The sequence below is a fragment of the Pinus tabuliformis genome, chromosome 3_2, assembly GCF_031772625.1.
Source record: "Pinus tabuliformis cultivar Carrire ecotype Pingquan chromosome 3_2, CPIR1, whole genome shotgun sequence".
Lineage (NCBI taxonomy): Eukaryota > Viridiplantae > Streptophyta > Pinopsida > Pinales > Pinaceae > Pinus > Pinus tabuliformis.
The window spans coordinates 817,257,198-817,279,550 of NC_142302.1; the positions used below are offsets into that span (position 1 = coordinate 817,257,198).

General features: G+C 40.1%; 1 protein-coding gene across 1 annotated transcript; it reads left to right on the plus strand.

Moving 5' to 3' along the window:
* The first annotated feature begins 2,220 nt into the window (after nucleotides 1–2,220).
* On the plus strand, nucleotides 2,221–13,073 carry LOC149183151 (alcohol dehydrogenase-like). Its single transcript, XM_089414848.1, has 6 exons — nucleotides 2,221–2,332; nucleotides 3,787–3,836; nucleotides 3,927–4,252; nucleotides 4,353–4,435; nucleotides 4,552–4,627; nucleotides 12,958–13,073. Exons 1-6 carry the CDS (start codon nucleotides 2,264–2,266, stop codon nucleotides 13,071–13,073), a joined length of 720 nt encoding a protein of 239 aa, XP_089270974.1. The 5' UTR covers nucleotides 2,221–2,263.
* Nucleotides 13,074–22,353: the final 9,280 nt, after the last annotated feature.

Here is a 22,353-nt window from a genome sequence, read left to right on the forward strand (position 1 = left end):
CTCTAGGTCTATGGAGTTGTTTCATAGATTCAATTTATTCTAGCATGATGATATGCAGGTGTTTGTTGTAGCATGGTTTCTTTTGGACTATAGGGGCCATCTACAACCTCTTTGTTGATGCATTTCTAATTCAAAGATGGTTTGCAGTCAATGTTATTTTGGTTATATGCACCTTTACTTGTTATATATATGAGAAACTTTGCATATTTGTGTATAAAAGTTTAGATTCATATTGATGTACATGAATATTTACATTTTTTTTGAAAAAAATGAATATTTATGTAATTTTTGGTTCACTGGTCTTTTGGTTTGGTTTTTCTCCGATTATCAGTTTTGGGGTCAACTGGTTTGATGGCTGGTCCAATTCTGATAACATTGGTTCATTGTCCATTGATCATTTTTAGTTTTAACTTTGGAGTCTTGATTTCTGATACCAATGACCTTAGACCAAGTCTTTGACTCATCACCTTTTACTATTTCTGAGTTTGAGTAATTTCAATTTACTAGTCTAATATTTAGACTTTAGTATCTACTATTGAATCATTTATGATGTGTGAATCAATATATTTCGTTATTGAATTTAAATTTGAATCATGTTTATAACACACACACATATCCTGACATCCCCCTATCCCCTTGAATCTTGGAAACTAGGTGGAACATTAGTTGTAATTGCTTGATATTTGTTCACTAAATGAATGCTACCTCTTGGGTATGATTCTATAGTATTGGTTTTAGTGTCATGGTTGAGTGTATTGGTTGATGGGAGATGTTGTTGATGATGCCACTTCGAGTTTAGATACCCAACCTTTATGACAAGCTTCATATGTGGAACCCTGAGTTTTATAAGAAGGCTAAATAATTAGTCTTCATAGAACATCTGAAAATGAAATCTAAAATGTTCACCAACGCACTCATGTTCCTGTAAGTTTGGTCTAGGGGTCAACCTTGACTCTTGAGCATTGCAAGAGTGTCACATTACTCCTTAAGCTCACCCAAGGATTCTATCAATCTTCCTCAGACTTCATTCTTGAGTTAAGCATAGATCTGGGCAACAGAGCTATGGCAATGTATTGTGGACTGGCTGGAATAGTGAAATCTTTGATCTCTACCTTATGGAATCCTCATACCCTATCTAAAGAGAATCTTGAAGGTTTTTGTTCAACTTTGGAGTCTTGGAGTGTAGAATTTAGATATGACCATTTATATGCTTATGGGCCAACTCCTCAATGTTTATACTTGCTTGGATGAGGAATTATTATTATGAATTATCTTCAGTAAAATAGACCTTGGAAATCTGAACTTGACATCCATAGGCCATATTTGGGTTAGTTTGAAAATATGAAATCAGCGTGCCTAATTAAGATTGGTAGTATATATATGTGTGTATTTATGTATGTATTCAAATTGGGATGAAAATCCAAGTCCAATCCTTTTTGGGACAACATGTATGTTCACCTCTCATGTATATATAGGTATTTTTCTCTAACAAAATACAGACACATGCAGCCTAGAAAACTGTAGTTGATGGGCCATGAGTTGGAGTGCAGGTTGGTCATGGAAGATTGGATGTGTCCTCATCCAAGGCTTGCAAGCATAATTATGTATGTATCCTTAAGCTAAGGGAGAGCATCCCATTACAACGATAATGTAATGGGTGTTAGCACCAAGAACTTCATGGATGAAATGACAAATTTGTACACAAGCTTGAGGGCTTGTAAGTATTTCTTTGGTCTTACTGTGGTCTTGCTATAGGTTGGCTACGCATGTACTTACATAGCTAAATAGGCCATCATATCATGGAACTTCTCACTCAAAAAGGAATAAGAGTCACACCAGACCTCTTTCTCCTCGTCAGAGTATCTAATAGAGACTATTCTGTGATGGTTTCAGAGGCTTTTCGTGGGCTTTTATTTTGGTAAAAATTGGGCATCACCGTGGCATCACCCAGACCTGGAAATGAATTTGCATTGTGGGAGTCTACTTCCAATGCTCTTATTCCTGAAGAAAGTGTTAGCCATCTAAGCTAGCAGATTCATAAACTAGATACAAGCTGTAATGGTGAAGATTGTCTCTTGCCTCAGAAAAGTACTCATGGCGAAGTTATCACTTTCCTAGGTATAGTTTTGCATATGCATAAATTATGTAGTTAGATTCTATTCCTAGAGGTTTCAGTTCAGAATTAGCAACATTAAGAGATGCATTGTGACCTGATAAGCAGCCACTGTTTATTGAAGAAATTCAAGTAGATCCACCACATGCTATGAAAGTCTGTATCAAAATCACCCACACATCCCTCTGTCATACTGACATTACATTCTGGAATGGCGGGGTAATCAGTAACGTGGTTTCAAGCTTGTTATGCTATATATTTTCCATGAAGGTTGTGGAGCTTGTTATGTGATGCAGGAGCATGAGGCTTGGAGGCAAAAAGCTTCAAACTTATTCCAAAAATACAAAAAAATCTACAAGCAAAGGAGTGGGATCCTTTAGCCATCAATTTACAGCTTTCTAGATAGGATTGTGAGCTAGAAAGTAGCGATTGAATGATTTTGTAATTAATTAGAATAGTTTGATTTAGTTGAGAGTCTAGAGGAGAATATTTCTCAGATTTGATTTTAGTTTAAAATAGACAGATTTGATCCATTGTTTAAGGATCTTATAGTTAGAGTGGAGTTGTATTTATGTAAGTTTTGAAGGATGTAAAACGGATTTGGACCGATTGGATTTTTGGACTGATTGGAATTGATTTGGCTTGTCTGGCCTTATATGAATAAAAATTGCAAAAACTTAAGCTCTGTGTATTTCCATTGTAAATTGGTCAATCCCGGAGGTGTGCGTTTCTCTGTAATCCTCTATTTTTCATCGATTCTTGGTTCGGCTCGAATTGTTAAAGGTACTTTAAATTCATGTTTGGTTTGGTAAATTATTTTCAGTGTGATTGTTTAAGTCTTTGTCGCTATATTTATAACTGCGGATGGTTGAAAGAATTAAATTCTTAAATCAAGTGACGTACCACAATCATCCTACACCATTGATTTCATTGACTAACCTGCGTGCTAGTTGAATCCTGCAAGCCATATGTTAGTCCCAAACTTTATTAGATTGGCGATTTATAATTACCATTGGGTCCAGAATTTGGTTAAGGGTCGTGCAGTTTGTGCGCCCGAAATCGCTTTCGGTCATCGGATCAGTTGGGGGTTAGATCTACGATGGGGAACCTCCAAGCAACTTTATTGATCGGACGAATAGTTGACTGTCGGATCGCGATTAACCGCAACCGTTGGATCACGAACTATATCGCATCACTGTATATTATCGCATTGGGGAAAATTTCGTGGAGGTGTTAAGCCCGGTCTATTGTGACTGCCGGGAAGTGATGCGCCGATAGTGTATTTTATGCGCTTTCGCATGTTTTCCATTTTAAACAACGCCGATAGTGGTTTTATGTGTATTGTTCCATTTCTATTGTAAAGACAACGCCGATAGTGTATAGAGCCCCTCTGTTATGAAATTGTGCCTGATAACGAAGGTTTGGGCTATTAATGTAAAGGATTTGATTATAGCGGCTGCAAAGGGGAAAATTTATAAAACAGTCAGTCTAGTAATAGATGACTGATACTCCACTCGAGAAAGAAGAAGGGATTCTACCAGAATTAGAGGAGATTGTATCAGGTTTTGAGCATTTGTCTTTAACGCCTGCACCCCGGCCACCATTATGCTTGTTATTGGTACTCATTGTTGGCCATAATTGTTTTACTTCAAACGGCTTATGTATGTCTGCAGGATGAAAACATGCAAACTTTTCCTCGCATACTTGGACACGAGGGTGTTGGGTAAACCTTTGTTAGTTACAGTTAATATGAGTCTGATTATATGTTTTTCGAACAAATTACGAAATAAGAGCATACAATTTATGATTGCAGGATAGTAGAGAGCGTGGGAGAAGGCGTGACAGATATTAAGGTTGGAGACCATGTAATTCCCTTGTTCACAGGAGAGTGTGGAGATTGTGTGTTTTGTAAATCTAAGAAGACTAATCTGTGTGATAAATTCAAAATTGATCTCACAAGAAAAGTGATGAGAAACGATGGAAAGACACGTTTCTCAATCAAGGGATTGCCCATTTACCATTTCATGTCCACTTCTACATTTAGCAAATACATAGTTGTTGACTATGCTTGCGTTGCCAAAATCAATCCAGAGGCTCCACTGGACAAAGCATGCTTGTTTGGTTGTGGAATAGCCATTGGTATATTTACTGTGACTTTTTTATGCATCTAAGCCTCAATATTGGAGCTATAATATTCAAATTACAATTAGAATGAGCAATATCTCTTTTGATTGTTCAGGGGTTGGAGCTATTTTCAACGCAGATGACATCCAAAGTGGATCAACTGTGGCCATTTTTGGCCTCAGTACTGTTGGCCTTCCTGTCAGTAATATCGTCCTGACACTAGTTCAGTTTTATGTAATATTCTCTACAAACGATTTCAGATTTCATGATATTCTCTAAAGTGTACTCATGATGTTTTCACGGGCACTCTGTAGGTCGCAGCGGGTGCAAGAATGAGAGGTGCCTCCAAGATAATTGGTATTGACACAAATTCAAGCAAGTTCATCAAAGGTAAAATGGATTCTCCTATGAAGATCATACAACCATACATTTTCTAAGTCCTAATCATGTAGAACCAACTAACTGAATATCATCATAACTGAGACCAGGGAATTAAGTAGAAACTCACCAATTAACTTCATTTAAGAAGAAAGGTGAAACTAATATGCATTTACAATGTATATCAAAAGAAGAAAGGTGCATTGTAGAATGCATGTGGGGTCATAAGAGAGGCATCATGTCACTATACAAAGGATATAAAAATAAAAGGGTATAAAAATTGTGAACAAAAAAATGGATACATACAATATTTAGTGAAAATAGGGTTTTTCTTAATTAGGAAGGTGTATAGGATTTATATTGGTAGGGGGTTAAATAATGTTATTTTTAGAGGTATTTTCCAATATGTAGTCAAATTAAGGGTATTGTTTAGTATGCCACCAATGCACGTGCTATGTCAAAGGTTCAGTGATTGAAGCCCCGGTGTGATTTCCACAAGTCGTGGTGAAAAACTGAGCTTGAAATACAACTTTTGAATGCCTTGTCCCTAGCCCAAAAGGGCTTCAACAATATTCTTGTATAAAATAGTATGATAGTTACTCCGCACTTGTCAAATGGAGATAATTGTATTTGAACCAATAATATATATATAATATGTCAAACAAGAAAAAGAAATAGAAATCTTAGGGGAATTTATATTAATCTCCCCATTGCTTTCAAAATTCAATACTTGGCTTTTGAAAACAAGATACATAGAAATGAAATACTACATATTTGGTATTATATGCACATTGTGGATGATGTTTCCATTGTTCAAGCATCATAAAAAATTGTCAGCAACCATCCATCATACAATACATCAAATTATACATGTGAATAAATTTATCTCTTCAAATTTTTAGTTAATTATAATTTTCTAATTAGGTGTCAATTTTTTAAATTTTTTTTTTTTTGTAACTAATTTTCAAATATAAATTGTGAAGATTAAAATTGCATGCGGTGGAGAATCGTCTATTTTTTGTTCCACTCATTTCCCATGGCAATGGAAGAAAGTTCATCAATGTCACAAAGTAGACCACCCCTTTCCCAACAGAAATCTTCCATAGAGGCATCCAAAAAAATCCAAAGCAAAGAATATCAAGAAGCAAAAAAAGCCTTTGAGGCAAGGTTATGGGAAGCTGTGAAATGAACTCAATCTTATAGTGGAGGATCAAGTGGTTCATCTGGTTCAAAGATTTGGTTGTGCCCTTATTGTAAAAAACAAAAATTGGGGAATGTAGGAAGATTTCGATGGCATTTACTTGGAATGGGGAAAAAGAAAAATAAGCCTTATGTCAGAGTGTACCTAAAATGAAGAAAGCTTCTCTAACTAAGAAATTTAATGAACTTGAAAATCTGAGACATATTGCTAAAGGTTTAGTTCAAACCAACAATAATCCTAGTGGATTTACAATTGGTGGTCCGCACTCTTGTTCTCAACATCAAGTTTCTATTTCCCACTTTGAAAACTTATGGGATGTAAAAGGGAGGGGAAATCTCGATGCATCCATTACATGATTTTTTTTCGCAAATGGCATAGCTTTTAATGTTTGTAGGTCTCCTTATTGGAAGGAAATGGTAAGGGATCTAGTTTAAAATGCCCCTAAAGGTTACAATCCTCCTAGTTATGAAAAGATAAGGACAACAATGTTATCTGAAGAGAGGGCTCGGGTTGAACCTAGACTTCAAGACATTAAATATAGTTGGAAGGAATCTGGGGTCTCCATTGTCTCAGATGGTTGGACAGATGTTAACCATCGTCCCCTTGTTCTTAAAATCCTATGATACTACAGGAAAGACAAAAGATGGTCCATATCTAACGAGTCTCCTCAAAGAGGCAATAGAGGAGATTGGAAGAGAAAACTTGGTCCAAATTGTTACAGATAGTGCCTCAAACAATGTCCTTTCTGGTGGGTTGATTGAGGATGAATATACAACATTTTTTTGGACTCCTTGTTCTATGCACTGCTTGAATTTTCTCATGAAATATATTAATAAAATTGCATGGGTTGATAAAACTATAACTAAAGCAAATATGCTACAACACTTTATTGTTAATCATGCAGCATCCATAGAAATTTATAGGAAATATGAAAAAATTCAGCTTCTTCAATGTGTCGAGACTATATTTGCATCTGCATTCATTATGCTTCAACGCCTTATTAAAATGCATCAATATTTGAGGGAGAAGTTGGTACCAATGGATTGGAAAAGGTGGAAGGGTTCTCATACTGGGGATGGCCTAAAAGTTGAGGACATTATTATTGGTCTTTCTTCAGAGAATTTCTGGAGGAGAGTGGAAGATATTGTCACCCTTATTACACCTTTTGTTTCCACCCTTCGCATATTTGATAGTGATCAACCATGCCTAGGGGATGTGTTTGAGAGCATGGATCAAATGAGAGAGAAGCTTCATGACATAATGGAAGATGAAAATTCTAGGATCGACAAAGCACCAGAAATGAAGTGTGGGAACTTAATCTAACAAGGTGGAAAATGCTTCATAGCCCTCTTCATTCAATTGCATTATTACTCAATCCTAAATGGTTTCATAAGAAACCATCGTCAGATGTAGAGGTGATGAGAAACTAGAACGCTTTTATAAGTAGGTGTTACGATCATCACGATCGAATTGCTTTACAATTTGAGTTAGGAAAGTATTTGAGATGAGAAGACCACTTTGCAAATGAAGATTGTGCATACAATAGACAACAACTTGGACCCATCGACTTTTGGATACAATATGGTACAGGGACCCCCTTGCTCCATCAGTTGGTTATCCGTTTTCTTTCACATGTATTCTCAATAACAAATACCTTTAATGTATTGATTTATGGTTTAAAAAATTAATTCTGATGCTCATTTTGGATTATTTCTCTTTTAATATTTCAATTGACTATGGCTAACATAATTTTAATTTTATTTTATAGGTGACTAGTTCCTCTGCATGTGAAAGAAATTGGAGTATATATTCTTTCATCCATTCAACAAAGAGGAATCACCTCGGCACAAAAATGGCACAAGATTTGGTGTTTGTACACTCAAATCTACATTTGTTATCTCGACAACAACTAGAATACAAAAATGGACCCATGAGAAAGTGGGATTATGGTGGTTCACAAGATGACGAAAATGATGAGTTTCCACTTGAGGTGCTACAAGACAATGTTGAAGACATGCTTGATGATACCATGAAGTCTATTGACCAAAATAATTCTTTTGAAATTGGCTCAATCTCAACAAGTATTACAGAAAATAAGCTTGAACATCTAGATTATTAGGTTTACTTGCATTTTGATATGAATTGTTGGAAATGACTTATAGATACATATATATATTCAAAAGTATACATTTAATTATTTATATTTAAAATCTCTTATTCTTATCAATGTTTGTTATTTTCTTTGAATTAATGATGGCTAAATTTTTGGATCTACAAAATTATCACTTCTTTCTTAAAACTAAATCATTATTTATGAATGTTTCTTTACAATTTCATAAGCAGAAACATTGCATATTTATGATTAATGCTTTGTTTAAATTGTTCACCTTTGAAATTGTGTTTTTATCTCTCCTCATTTCTTATATGCGAAACCTCCAAACTTCGTTTCTCACACATTTCTCATTTCCTGTTTATCATTTATGGTAACATAGATTTTAATACACTTGTTGGAGGAATGAAGTGGGTAGGAATTATTTATCTTGTCCTCCATAGAGAAATAGAAATAGACATGCCTACTAAAAAAGGGAGGGATCATCGGGATGATGGATTCGATTGAATGACAATGGGTGGTTCTTGATGGAATTGATGAGGCCTTGCTAGTGTCTTTCATATGGAACATCTCTTTTTATTCATGGCTTTATATCCAGTGCTATGCATGGTTCTTTGGCATTTACACAGAAATTTCCAACCAGAGGGAAAGGATTATAATATCGTTGCTTTCCACTTGCCTTCTTTCGTTAGCTGGATGGAATGGTTGGCCTAGAAATAGGTAAGGATGCAGAGAAGGATGGGACCATGGACTTACTACTTCCTTGCACATTTCAGATCAAATTGAAACCCAATAATGGTTCATGATAAATGAAAAAACACTTGAACCTCAAAAGTTGAGGATAAGAATCTGATAACGAAAAGGCAAAAAAATTACTAATTAGAAATGTATACCAACCTCTCTTCGCTTCTCAGGGGTTTGGTATGCTAATAAATAGGAGCATAAATACAATATTAAAATGTCATATAATTTGGTGTTCTCACCAATATATGGACAACAAATTAATGTAATGTCCCATAATATGTACCAGTCATATACTGAGAAATGAATGAGGTATCATATTGTTTTACTGCAGGCTACTTTGTTGGTGCTTCAGGTACTATAGATTTTGACAGTTTAAACTTGAAATTGGGAGTCATTTTGACAGCTTGCTTATTATAACACACATCAAACTTGACGGTGAAAATTTTTCAACACCGGTCAAATATGTTATGGAATCCAAAATATGTCTCGTGGGACGTCAAATTCCAGGCCTGAGTGCCCTCTGTCCAACCATTTCCCACTACCCTATGAACCTGCTGCCCAAACTGTAAATCACAGTTGTTCTGCATCTCGAAGATCATGCTGCCTGCCCCTACAAGGATCATAAATTATAAATGTAACCCTTAAATAATAAAAAAAATTCATGAGTGCAGATATTACCCTGTATAACGAAAATGAATAATGCTTATATGAACAATATGAGTCATTTGTGATGTGTTCACAGCAACTAGAAATAATCTACATACGTGCAAGACCCATGACAATTCAAGTTTTTACTTACCGATCGCTTATGGTGGCCATTGAACATTCAAGTTGTGGCTTCGTAGGCAGATTTACTTTCCATTGGGAAACCACTTGGTTTTTAAATACTACGCAAGACCATCCAAGTTGAGATGAGTTTGTAGACTTTGTTTTTGGCATGGGGTTACTTGTTTCTTTCATTTATAAAAAGTAATCAAACATAAAAATGAAGACAATATAGAAGTAATCACACAACATAAACAACATTAATAAATATTGGGAAAAACTAAATTTTGATGAAAAATCTAGTGAACAAAATTTCATTAGTCTTTCATGGCCAAGGGCTAGGGAAACCACACTTTCTCAACCCTTGGTCCCTTATAATGGCGGAAGAGTCCAAACATGCTCAAGCAAAGACACCTTAAAATGAAGAGTAATAAACATATGTATAGGTTTCTTTCTATCCAAATACAATTAGCATAATACCATGGGCCACAAACCTATGTGCCTAAACCACTAGTTGTAGTCTATCAATCTAGAGTCAAAGATAATCCTAACAACCCCTCCCTTAAACTTGAGTAGGAAGTTGTATGGATCTAATTCCCCTAAAGATCTAGGAACTTAAGAGAATCTTGAATGCCCTAAGCATGGCTACCATTTCTTACAACAATATGCTCATTTACATCATCTCCATTATGATTAATATTCTTTCTTGGTTACTACTAATAATTCATTTCTTCTTACATGCTTGTCACTCCTTTCTCCATGTGCTACACATCCATATAAAAAAAACATCTACTAGATTACATGGGTCATTAACCGTTGTAACAACCAGTTCTTTAGGAATTCTATTCAGATACATGGTTGTTGGGAATGGGTCCCCTAAGGGTTAATTTTGGGGTTAAAAACCCAAGTTTTGGGGCAAAAGGCCCGAAGTTTGTATAAAGAAATGTAAAGTATTCGCATTTTGTGGTCACGGAGCGCGAATATATCAAGAGTCAAAAAGGTTTTCCACCCTTAGTCTAGATATGTTGCGTTGGTTTTAGAGATCCACCCTTGGTCCGCGAACCATGGGATTGTATAAAAAGGAGGTCATAGAGGAGTCTAAGGGAGAATTTAGTGAAGTAGAAGTACTTGATGAGTCTGTAAAGATCTAAGAGTGAGAGTCTTAGTGTAGGAAGAGGCTCTGCAGCTAAGTGCGTAGAGGCCTAGGGTAGAAGTCTGCAGCTGAGTGCGCGGACCCCTGCAGCTGTGTGCGCAGGGTAGATAGAGTTTGTATTGAGAATCTGAATCATCAATAAAGAGAAGTATTATGAAATTACTGTGTATTTTTCCTCTATGGATCGCATGTGATTATGTTATGTTAAGTTCTGGGTTTATGTTATAATGCTAATTTGATGCGCAAATGTATATGTTTCTATTTGTTATATGAATGAAAATAATGATATATGTCTACACGAAGATAATCTTAACTGCATGGTAAATTTGGTGAACACTTAAGATAATTCAAGAAATTATACAATAACACAGTAGCAAAGGCGCATAAGTACTTGAGCCACTGGGTAGGGTTACATGAAGGATAGTCATATACCTTCATGAGGGTTCTAAGAGACGGAAGAGAAAGTACATCGATAAGCCCTAAAGGCTTATCGATCTACGTGAAGGAAGGGTTAAGGTATAAAACCAACATCACAACCATCTCAGGGTGCGGAAACTTTGTTACTGCATCCCCCCATACTGCTTTGGGTGAGACTTCGTTCGGCACTCCGCGGACTAATGTCGAAAGGGTGATTAGTGTAGGGATTTGCTTGGCTGACTAATGCTAAACCTGGGTCAAGGTCCATCAAGCCAACAAATGTTTCTGTTGCCAGGATCGGGATATACATAACGAGATGTGTGATGTTGCATCATTGGAATTCGACTAAGAAAGATATCAAAGACTGGTTGGATAGAAATATCCACGAATTCGCAGTGCAATAGAATAGGAATCCACGATTGATGAAAGAACAGTGGTTGGACAGATATCTATACACAGAAATACACGAAATCTTCTTTTGATCCTTCCCGATTGAGTTATATGAGTGGATCGAAAAGTTGGCAAACGGCCAATGGAGGTGGAGGCTTGACAATCTGATTTTTTGGACCCCAGAGTTAGTGTGGAAATTGGAAGCTTCTGAAGATAAGATCACAGGTGCTGTCGACCATTGGCTCGACCGCATCATAGGAGGGTTTGTGACAGAGTTTTCGATTGATACTTCTATCAGTTACAGTGAAGCAGAGTGCCGCTTCTTCAAAGGACCGTGAGGTAAGTATTTGAAATCACTAAATACTTGGATTAAGATGCTCTTGTGTGAAAAGCGGGTCATGCAGTTACCTTGATGTTTGGAGCTATGCGAAGTGGAAGGTATTTTAGGGACAAAGGGATAAAAGGTACTGAGTATAGCCCGTTGATTGAGCCTCCTTTGAGTGACGACGAAGGAGCAGTGTAGGTTTCTCCATTGAGCGCTATTCAGTTGATAAGACAAGGGTTCCCATGAATACCTACACCGCCTCCATCCTCACCTCCACCACTCACCCCATTGCCCACACCATTGCCACCTCCACCACTGTTCAATATGGTGAACTCTATAAAGCTACCTGTATTCAAGGGCATAGGAAATGAAGATCCGGACCAGTTTTGGTTTGTCACAAAGGTTGTATGGGAAGCTCAGGGTATCACGGATGACCAAATGAGGAAAGCCATGCTGGTTAGTGCTTTGTAGGACCGCGCACTAATGTGGTACATTAAGTACAGTATTGATAACCCAATGTCTACGTTGGCAAATATCCAGACTGCGCTGAATAGAGAATTCAGTAGACCTAAGTCTCAAGCGCAATCAATTGTGGGATTCAAGGAGATCATGATGAAGCCTAGGGAGACACCCTAGGATTTGGATCAAAGATTGAAGTGTACGATATTTTAAGCCAACATTAACCTAACTGATGGGCAACACCGCGAATGGTTCATGGCCTTGCTCCTGCCCCACCTTAGAGTCCCGCTATCACAACAGAAGATTGGGACCCAGGTAGAAGCTCTGGAAATCGTGATGAGACTGCATGAGACACCAATGTAGGATGCTAATCTGCGGTTCAATAGATTCATGCCCAGTTGCAGAACCTTTGCCTTGAAATGCAAAGTCTAAAGAAAGACAAAATAGCTCAGCCGGAGGCACACGAAGAAGTCTGGTGCCTGAAATACAAAGGTCAGGGGCATGACAAGGATCACTGTCTCGTATTTGCAAACTATGTTTCAGCAGGGGGACCAATGCCTCTAAGGCTGGAGGCTGTGGCATGGCCAAGTATAGGTTCCGCGCTATAGTGTGCTATATGCCAAGTAACTGGGAAACATGCGACCAACAGCTGCCATGTTCTGCAGAAATTCATACCGACACCAAAATAGCTCTTATGAAATTTTTGTTAATCAGTAGGTCATGATGAGTGCAATTGTCGTAGTTACAAATTAATTATGGACACTACACCTGCATACAGGGTGCAAGCATAAACACGGCCTCCAGACCAAGGTGTTGGGGGAGCACGAGGTGAGTATCAGGGGCGCGGCAGAGGCCAAGGTGGAGGGGGGCCTGGAAGAGGCCAAGGGAAGCTGATTTGTTACAACTGTTGAGGACCAAGACACTACACGAGAGACTGTCTGAATCCGACATGATTTTCATGCCACTACTGTACTCAGTTTGACCATGCAACTGAGGATTGCCCTATATTGTTGGCTAAGATTCACAAAAAGGGGGCGCAACCTCCACAGCCAACGCAGAACCTCCAGATGATGAGGGCTGAGCCTCGTGAGGAAGACCCTAAGATAAACATTGTGTTGCGGAGCAGAACGACCACTAGGGAGGATAAAGGGAAGCAGCCTGCAGAAGGTGAATGGGTTCGCAAAGCACTAGAAAAGGAGACTAGGTTTGATTTGGAGCATGCAAAAGAAACATTTATGGAAGCAAAGAAAAGCTTCACTAAGGCCTCTACCTCAGGAAGTCAGGAGAAACCAGTTGAAGAAATGGACCCATCCATGATTACCACGTTCTTAGAGACATTCATGAAACTACTCCATGATAGTAAGGCTATGAAGGGACTGCAGGAACTGATCAATCGGTGTGTTGGCAAGGACAGCGCTATTGGTGAACCGCGCATAGTCAGAAAGCTTGGTAAGCATAAGGCAAGGACTAGACGTGAGATGAGACTCATCGTGCAGATAGGGGAATACAAAATGGACCAAGTTATCTTGGATCTGGGGTCCGACGCGAATGTTTTCACAAAAAAAATATGGGAAAGAATGGGGAGATCTGCGCTTCAGTGGTCCCGGATCCGATTAAGGATGGTAAATAAACATAAAATCATCCCAATGGGGAGGCTGCAGGGGTAACCGTTGACATCGAAGGTGCGAGTGCACTGGTGGATTTTGAAGTAATAAAGATTATGGATGACAACAATCCCTCCCTTGCGCTCATTGGGATTGATTAGGCCACTGACATGAATGGGCTAATCAACTTGAAGAAGCAAAAGATGATATTTGAAAAGAAATTGCTCCGTTTAGTGGTTCCACTAGATCCTGCAGAAGGACCATGCTATACAGAACTAGTCCACGATTATGAAAGTGGTGACAATTTGGACCAGATTTACAAGATAACGGTGCGAGACCAAGATTGGGTAAATCTAACAGTAGACAGACGTATTGCATGTGACCGTAAGAGCTCTTACACATCAGATTCATACAAAGAACTTGAGCACTGGCAGAACTGGCTACATGAAGTGTCTACCCTGCATTGCAATATGATGACTAAGTCATTGTGTTGCGTATCAGCAGTGGTAAGGAATTTGCCTCACTATGATGGGCTAACTGACGTTGATCGCTTTTTGGATGCATTTGAAAGAGAAGTGTTAGAGAAGCATCGCTTCTAGGCCTTGGATTGGGCACTGTGCACTATGCCCGCAAGATGGTGGGGTACACACAAGGATAATTTCAGTGATTGGTGCGAATATAGGAGGATGATGAGAATACGTTTTGGATAGCCAAAAGTATGGATGACAGACAAGTATGATGGAAGGGATGATCCGTGCGATCACCTAGCCAAATGGACTAAGGCTTATGGAGCGGAGCCCCAGCCTGAATGGGTGCATCTGTTTTGTCATACCAATGAATTGGTACTTGGAAACAGAGCTCTGCCATGGCACTGAAGAATGGGACATCTTGCGCCAGGGGTTTATAATGACGTTCAGCTTTGAGGATGGGTTTGACTGTATTGACACGACGCTACAAGAGGTTAAAGCAACGATCTTTAGGATACTGCAGGATCCTTTAGCCCTGATTGGACTACCCAACTGAGCCACGCGTTGGAATGCTATAACGTGACCGCTGGAGAAGAAGATGAGGATCCCAGAAGGATTAATATTCTAGAAACTGAGGGTCACCGCAAGGTTGAAGGACTGCAGATAAAGGATCCAGACATAATTTCACTGCTGAAAACTAGACAGGTCAACATTGGCATGATGCGGCAGTAGATAAGGTCGCTGAGCTCCTCCGCGAATATCAAGATTTGTTCCCCACAAAGTTTTCTGATCTGAAGGGAATAATAGGAGACTTGGGTGTCATGAAGATCACCCTAAAACCGGATGCGAAACCTGTGAAACAAATACCTTACCGCCTTAATCTGAAGTATAAGGAAAGGGTCCATGCTGAGTTAGATAAGATGCTCGCGGTAGGTATTATTGAATCGGTGGAAGAATCTGATTGGGTAAGCCCAATAGTGGTTCAGGAAAAGAAACAGAAAGAAGAAATAAGGATATGCGTAGATCTCTGGAAATTGAATGATGCTTGTGTGCATGATCCTTTCCCGACCCCATTCACTAACGAGGTCCTGGATAATGTAGGTGGCCAAGAAGCATACTCTTTCACTGATGGGTTCTCTGGGTACCATCAGATCAAAATCACACCTGAGGATAGAAGCAAGACAACCTTCGTGACTGAATGGGGATGTTTTTAGTACACCGTGATGCCTTTTGGGCTGAAGAATGCACCAACGATCTTTTCGTGCATAGTCATTGCGGCATTCAAAGACTTCATTCATAAATTTCTGGAGGTATACTTTGATGATTAGACAGTGTTTGGATTGGTCAAGCACCATGTGGCAAGTCTGCGCTTGATGTTAGATACATGTAGGAGATACCAGATCGTGCTCAATCTAAAGAAGTGTCTGTTTTGTGTCCCTTTTGGGATCCTGCTAGGTCATGTGGTATGCAGACAAGGATTGATGGTAGACCCCGTGAATATCGCGGTGATAATCAACTTGGAGGCACCGAGGAATGTGAAACAGCTACGTGAAACTCTAGGGCATACCGGATACTATAGGAAGTTCATCAAGAGCTATGCCCAGATCACCGTGCCTATGGAGAAATTGTTGAAAAATGATGCTACGTTCTGTTGGAATGATGAATGTTAAAAGAGCTTCGATGTGTTGAAAGAAAAAATGGTCACCGCGCTGATCCTAGTCTTCCCGGACTGGAAGAAGGTATTTCACGTGCACATGGACACATCATGTATTGCGCTGGGGGCCATGCTGACACAGGTCGATGAGGGAGAACTGGATCATCCTATAACGTTCGCAAGTAGGAAGCTGTCTAAAGCAGAGAAAAATTATTCCACAACAGAGCGCGAAGGATTAGCTATGGTGTATGCACTTTAGAAGTTCAGGCACTATTTGTTGGGCGAACAATTTAAGAAGTATACATATCATTTCACATTGAAGTACCTGGTCAACAAGCCTGTGTTGGGGGGGGGGGGGGGGGATATGTAGGTGGCTGCTATTGTTCTAGGAGTACGACTTCGAAGTTATTGTGAAGCCAGGACGACTGAATGTGGGACCTGATCATCTGTCGCGCATTGAAACTGGAGAGGAACCTACTAATTTGGAGGAAGGACTTCCTGACACATAGCTCTTTCCAGTGCGCATCGTGGACAATCACTTTGAAGATATTATCCACTTCCTGATGACAGGATCAGCTTCGGAAGGTTATACAAGTCAATAGAAGAAGGAACTAGTAGTGCGCGTGGCAGACTTTTCTATCATTGCAGGGCACTTGTACAAAATAGGCCCAGACGAAATATTGTGACGTTATGTGTCTGACTTTGAATGAAGCAATATCCTCGCTGAGGCTCATGGAGGAGCTACAAGAGGACATTATGCAAGAAAAGAAACAACGCAGAAGATTCTACGCGATAGGTTGTGGTGGCCAACCATGCATAAGGATTCGAAAGAATATTGTAGGGCATGTGACACATGTCAAAGGACTGGCAGGCCATCGCAGAGGGATGAACTACCTCTGATGCCACAGGTGACGTTACAACCATTCAAGAAATGGGCGATTAACTTTGTGGGTCCAATTCAGCCTCAAGGAAAGAAGATGGGTGCACGATACATTATCACCACGACTAAGTACTTGACCAGGTGGGCAAATACACAACCTGTGAAGGACTATACAGGCGTGACAGTGGTAAATTTTATTTTTGAATGTGTTGACAAGATTTGGCTGTCCAATGATCTTGATGAGCGATCGCGGTACACACTTTCTTAATGAAACAATTAGCGCATTGATAGAATAATTTCAGGTGTATCATCAGAAAAGCACGCCTTATCATCCGCACACTAATGGGACAGTGGAAGCATTCAATAAGATATTGGAGAGCACACAGATGAAGGTCTGCAATGCTCAGAGAAATCACTAGGATGTGCGCATAGCGCAATGCTATGGGCCTACAGAAAGACTTGCAATAAGCTGATTGGGCAAATTCCTTCAGACTGTATGGCATAGAAGCCATGATGCTAATGGAATACATTGTACCTAGTCTATGCATAACGGAACTCACAGGAATGGCGGATCACAGAGCCCTGGAAGAAAGGCTCGTGCAGCTAGAAGAGCTTGAGGAGGACCGATTTCTAGCTAGATTTCATCAACAAGTTCAAAAGGAGCGCAAAAAGGCATGGCACGATCGACACATCAAACTGCGTACCTTCAAGGTAAATGATCTAGTCTTGTTATATGATAGTAAATTTGATAAATTTCCAAGGAAATTTAGGATGCACTGGCTAGGGCCATATGTCATCAAGGAGATTACCGATGGTGGAGCAGTTCAACTGGTGATCTAGCTAGGTGACCATATGAGGGAAACCCAGTCTTAGCACTCCAGGCAGCTAAAAGGAAGCGCGGGACTATAAACTACACTGCCCGGGTCAGAGAGCTGCACAATTAGGAAACTATGCGAAACGAACAAATGTCACAGAGCCTGTAGAAGCGCACAGGAAGCTGCGCTACCAAAGGGAAAACCACACAAGATAGCCAGAAAGCGACTGTTAAAGTCACTGTTCATGATTTGACGATGAAAAAGCGGCCAAAGGGAGCAGGGCGGTGGCATTTAAGTCAGAATTTATGGACCATATCTTTGAAAATCTGCCATCAATGTAGCATTAATGAACCGATTTTGGGAGTAATAGTTGGATTTGAACTTGAAAGTGCCTATAAATTACAGATGGTTGCGCAGCGAAAAGCACTTGGCATTTTGAGAATTGAGTTGTTGAGCTCTCAGGCACACATGAACTGTGAAAACTTTGAAGTTTGGCTAGCAAGTTCAGTATTTGAGACATTGCCAAAGGAGACACAGGAGTTGTTGCATAGCATCATGTTGACGCCCGCAAAAGCTATGAGTGTTGAAGAAGTGCCAACTGAGGGAGATGTTCCAAAGGTAGCTATGGCAGCAGAGGGAGCTACCACAGATGATGCAATTACAACAGTCCTCGATTACTGGCCAACAAATTGGCACAATGCCACAGACTTGACAGTGAGATCTAGCAAGACTATAGCGTAACGGAAGAAGGAAAAAAACAGGCTGAAGATGGAACAGTTGGCCATGAAGAGAAAAAAGGAGGCCAATTCCAAGGCCAAGGCAAAGTGTGCTGCCGCGCAGCAGTCGGGTGGACAGGCAGGTGAAGAGGAGCGTGACTTTGACTGGAGTTAGAAGTCGCCTTCCCCGGAGACCAAGGAAGAAGATGATCAGATGGAGCAGGGAGGAGCGGACCTGGAGACAACTCCGTTCCGCACCAAGCACACCAGAGATCTAGAGAAAGTAGGGTCATGGAAGAAGTCCAAGGCTAGCAAGACGTCTCTCGACCCAATCACCCTAACAGAGGGGGACTTAAATGACATAGGTGATACGGTGTGAGATGCCACCGCGGAACTACTGTAGTAGTTCGAGCAGCAACAACAGTAGGCATTGGGTGCTATACAGATGAGTCTGTGCGAGCTGCAGATCCACACATCACAGATACAAACCAGCACGGTGTCAACCAGCTTGGCACCTCACACCTCAGAAACTGCAGGGATGCTGTGCGGAAGGGATCCCCAAGCAATAGTGTTGTCGGATGGAGCACTGACAATAGAGACTAAAGCTGATAGACCCACTGTCAGCGCCCTCAAAAGAGTTGGACTCAACCTAGCCGTGCTTCCCAATGAGGCGCTTCACCTTTTGTAGGAAAATGTGATCATGGAACTTTGGGCCCATGAACAACATGTTTTATAGGTGTGTTAGAGCCTAGATCGACCTCAGGATGAAGGGAGGCAATCCTAGGATAACCACAAACCAAGCTTAACCTGGTAGCTAGCCCTACCAGGTCGGGAGAGGGCTCTCTCCTTGTCAATCTCAGTTGAGATGACTGAATTAAATATGGATTTTAGGCTAGGTATAGTAGCTCTAGGGTTTTTTGATTGATTTTTGTTGGTTTGGTTGCTGGATCAAATGGAGCAGCCAACTTTGGGTCTAGGAAATCAAGTCAGGAATGCAGGGTGTTCTATGGGGCGAGATAGGTAGGTGTTTTAGCACTTGAAATTGAGTGAGGTGGTAGGTCTAAGACTGGTGAGGAGCTGAGGAGGGCATGCAAGGATCATGTATCCTCTTCAAACTATAGAAAACATAAAAAACTAAATGGTTTCCCAAGGCAGAGCAATGTACCCAATGTATTCTACCTATCTATCTTGATATCATTGAGTTAGAAGAATGAATTAGATTGTGGCACACATAACACATGATAAAAACTAATAACAAAAGAAGAAACTATGCAAAAATAGTTTACCACAAGTATCCCACAAAAATAGCTACAAAGCCTAGTTTATTTCCTTGCCAAACTGTTGTAAAGATGTACAATGTAGCTCAGAGCATCCAAGAGAGTCCAACCTCACCAAATGACCAAGAAAACACATAATATAGACATCAAACAACTCATCCTGACCTTCAAGGGTCGAATCCATGAGAAAAGGGGTTGTTTCAACCATATCTAAGCTAGGAACAAGAATATAGGCAGTGGAACAGCTTGCCTCTAAAATCATGGAAACTGATTCATTTACCCCCAAACCACCTCAAAATGATGAATCTACCCTCTAAGGTCATTTTACAATTACATTTACATAGCATAGAATCATTTACAATCATAAATTCATCCAAAATGAGAGAAAAAGTCAACTTGTAGAAAAACTAGGCGAAATTTGGATTTTTGAGCAAACTGGCTCTATGCGTAGCGCCACTGGCCAGGTGCGTAGTGCCACTTCTCAGCTGATTTTGGAGGCCTTACCCTTAGCCAAATTGAGCCCAAGATAGCTCATTGGAAAGGTATTCTTGTCTCGTTTCTGGAACAACTTGAATTTTTGCATTTTGAGGTGATTTCCCCCTCAAAAGTGGAATATCCCAAGGCTGCTTCCTGTGTGTCCAAAAAGAGGCAGAGAGGTCATTTTTTGATGGTTTTTTGACCTTTAGGTGACCAAGTTTTGCTCCAAAATTGCTGAAAATTTCGAGGATTGATGTTCTCATCATGATGAATCCAAATATACAAACCATTTCTCCAAAAAGTCCTCCAGTCAAAAGCGTAGCGTCGGTGGCGCTACGCACCTAATGCAATTTTCTGTGTTGGAAATGTTAGCACCTAAATCTGCCCTAGGCTGAAGGAAGGCAAAATTCAGGGTAACCAAAAACCACTCTTAGTCTGGTAGCTAGCCCTACTAGAATAGGAGAGGGCTCTCTCTGAGTCACGCTCAGTGAATAGATAAGAAAGAACAATCTGAGATGACTTACAGTGAAATATTTATCTTAGGCTAGTAAGTGAAAATGGATACAAGAAACAATTTTCATGAATGACCGAGCTTCTGGGATGGTATGGGACCAACGGTTAGCAAAGAATAGAGAATTTAATACAAAGGCACAGATTATTCCGTGAGGCAAGGCAGGCGGAAAATGTAGCAATTTAGTTTGAAGTAACGCGGAATGAGTAGATTGCTGAAGAGAGTGAAAAGGGCATAGTTACATGAATCCTTTTCAACAGAAGAAAAACACTGAACATGAAATTTTCCCAGCGGCAGAGCAATAAAATTGAATTCTACCTAATCTCACTCAGAAAATTTCACTGGAAATGAACATGAATTGAATTATGAGACATAACGAAATACATATGAAAATATAAGAGACACATTTGCTACACTCACAACCATAAGAATATCATGAAACAGAGCCGCTGCCTTTCATTAATTCTCTGTCAAAAATACACAGTGAAGAAACAGAGTTTCTTTCCCACAGTCTCCCAGAAGTTACAAGCCAACCAACCATTTGCAAATGGTTTGCATACAATATATAGAATGTGCCATGAAGAGATAGAACGCCCAAGGGTTGGGGAGTTACTCGAATCATAAGAAAATGGAGATGAAGAGCCAACCATCAGCTACAGGTGCAGTGCTACAAACATGACATTTGGCTTGGGTGATCGTTTTCCTTCCTTCGCCACTTGGATAGAAGCCCATCTGGAGAGAAAATGCTTTAAATGCCGCCTTTGGTGCCAAAAACCCGAAGTGTAGATGAGCGGGCCCACTCGGAGAAGTCGCGAAACGAAAGCAAATTTGGCAATTTTTCCTCTGTGTGCCGCGCCATTTTCTCTGTACACCGCGCTACTTTGGGGCCTATTTTGGGGCACTTTTAGGTGTCCAAAATGTGCCCAAGTGGGCTTGTTGGAAAGCATGTCCTGTCTACTTTCTAACCCAATTGGAATTTTTGAATTTGGTGCTCATTTGCCCCTCCAAATCTTCATTCTCCCAAGATTGCTTCCTGTGTGTCAAAAAAGGGGCAGAGAGGCCATTTTTTGGGTGTTTTTGACCTCCTGGAGACTCAAATCTTGCCCAAATTTCTTGTCCGGACACCAGTAGTCGTGATTTTCCATGCTGAATCCAAAAATGAAAACCATTCCTCATTTGGAGCTCTAGAATTTTTGCGCCGCGCCACAGGGAGAAAAAACCTTTGTTTTTCCCAAAAATGTCTAGGTCCACACTTTTTCTTCACATTACCTGCGGTCCCGCACCTAATGGTCATGGATCCTATGGACCTGACCGCATCTTTTCTTTGTGACAGGTGCGGACCCTGAGTGGAACACCAATTTTGGAGGCCTTCCTGGTGTCCAAATTGGGTGCAGGATAGCTCGTTGGAAAGGTATTTGAGTCTAATTTCCAAACCAATTAGAATTTTTCAATTTGGAGTTCATTTTCCCTGTCAAAAGTCAAATCTCCCAAGACTGGTCAAAATGTGCAGAATGAGGCTGCCTCAAGGCAGAGTGATGTTGCAGTCAACTTTTGAAGGTCTTCCTCAACTCCAAATTGAGCTCATGATAGCTCATTGGAAATATATTTGTGTCTAGTCATCATTTGACTCATCAAGCAAGTCATTTGGCCAACCAAGCTAGGAGAAAACTTGATTTTCCCAAGGTCACTCCAGAGGTGCATTCAATTCCCTGAGGCAACGATATTTTTGACATTTCTCTAAAACCATGACACCTGTGTAAAAAGTGAAGGAGG

Bases quoted from the DNA above. Each gene is read 5' to 3' on its own strand.
- LOC149183151 (XM_089414848.1), top strand. From the start codon at position 2,264: ATGAAAGTCTGTATCAAAATCACCCACACATCCCTCTGTCATACTGAC. The intron at 2,333-3,786 runs GTAATCAGTAAC...GTATGTCTGCAG, and splicing joins TTACATTCTGGAATGGCGGG to GATGAAAACATGCAAACTTT. The intron at 3,837-3,926 runs GTAAACCTTTGT...TTATGATTGCAG, and splicing joins CTTGGACACGAGGGTGTTGG to GATAGTAGAGAGCGTGGGAG.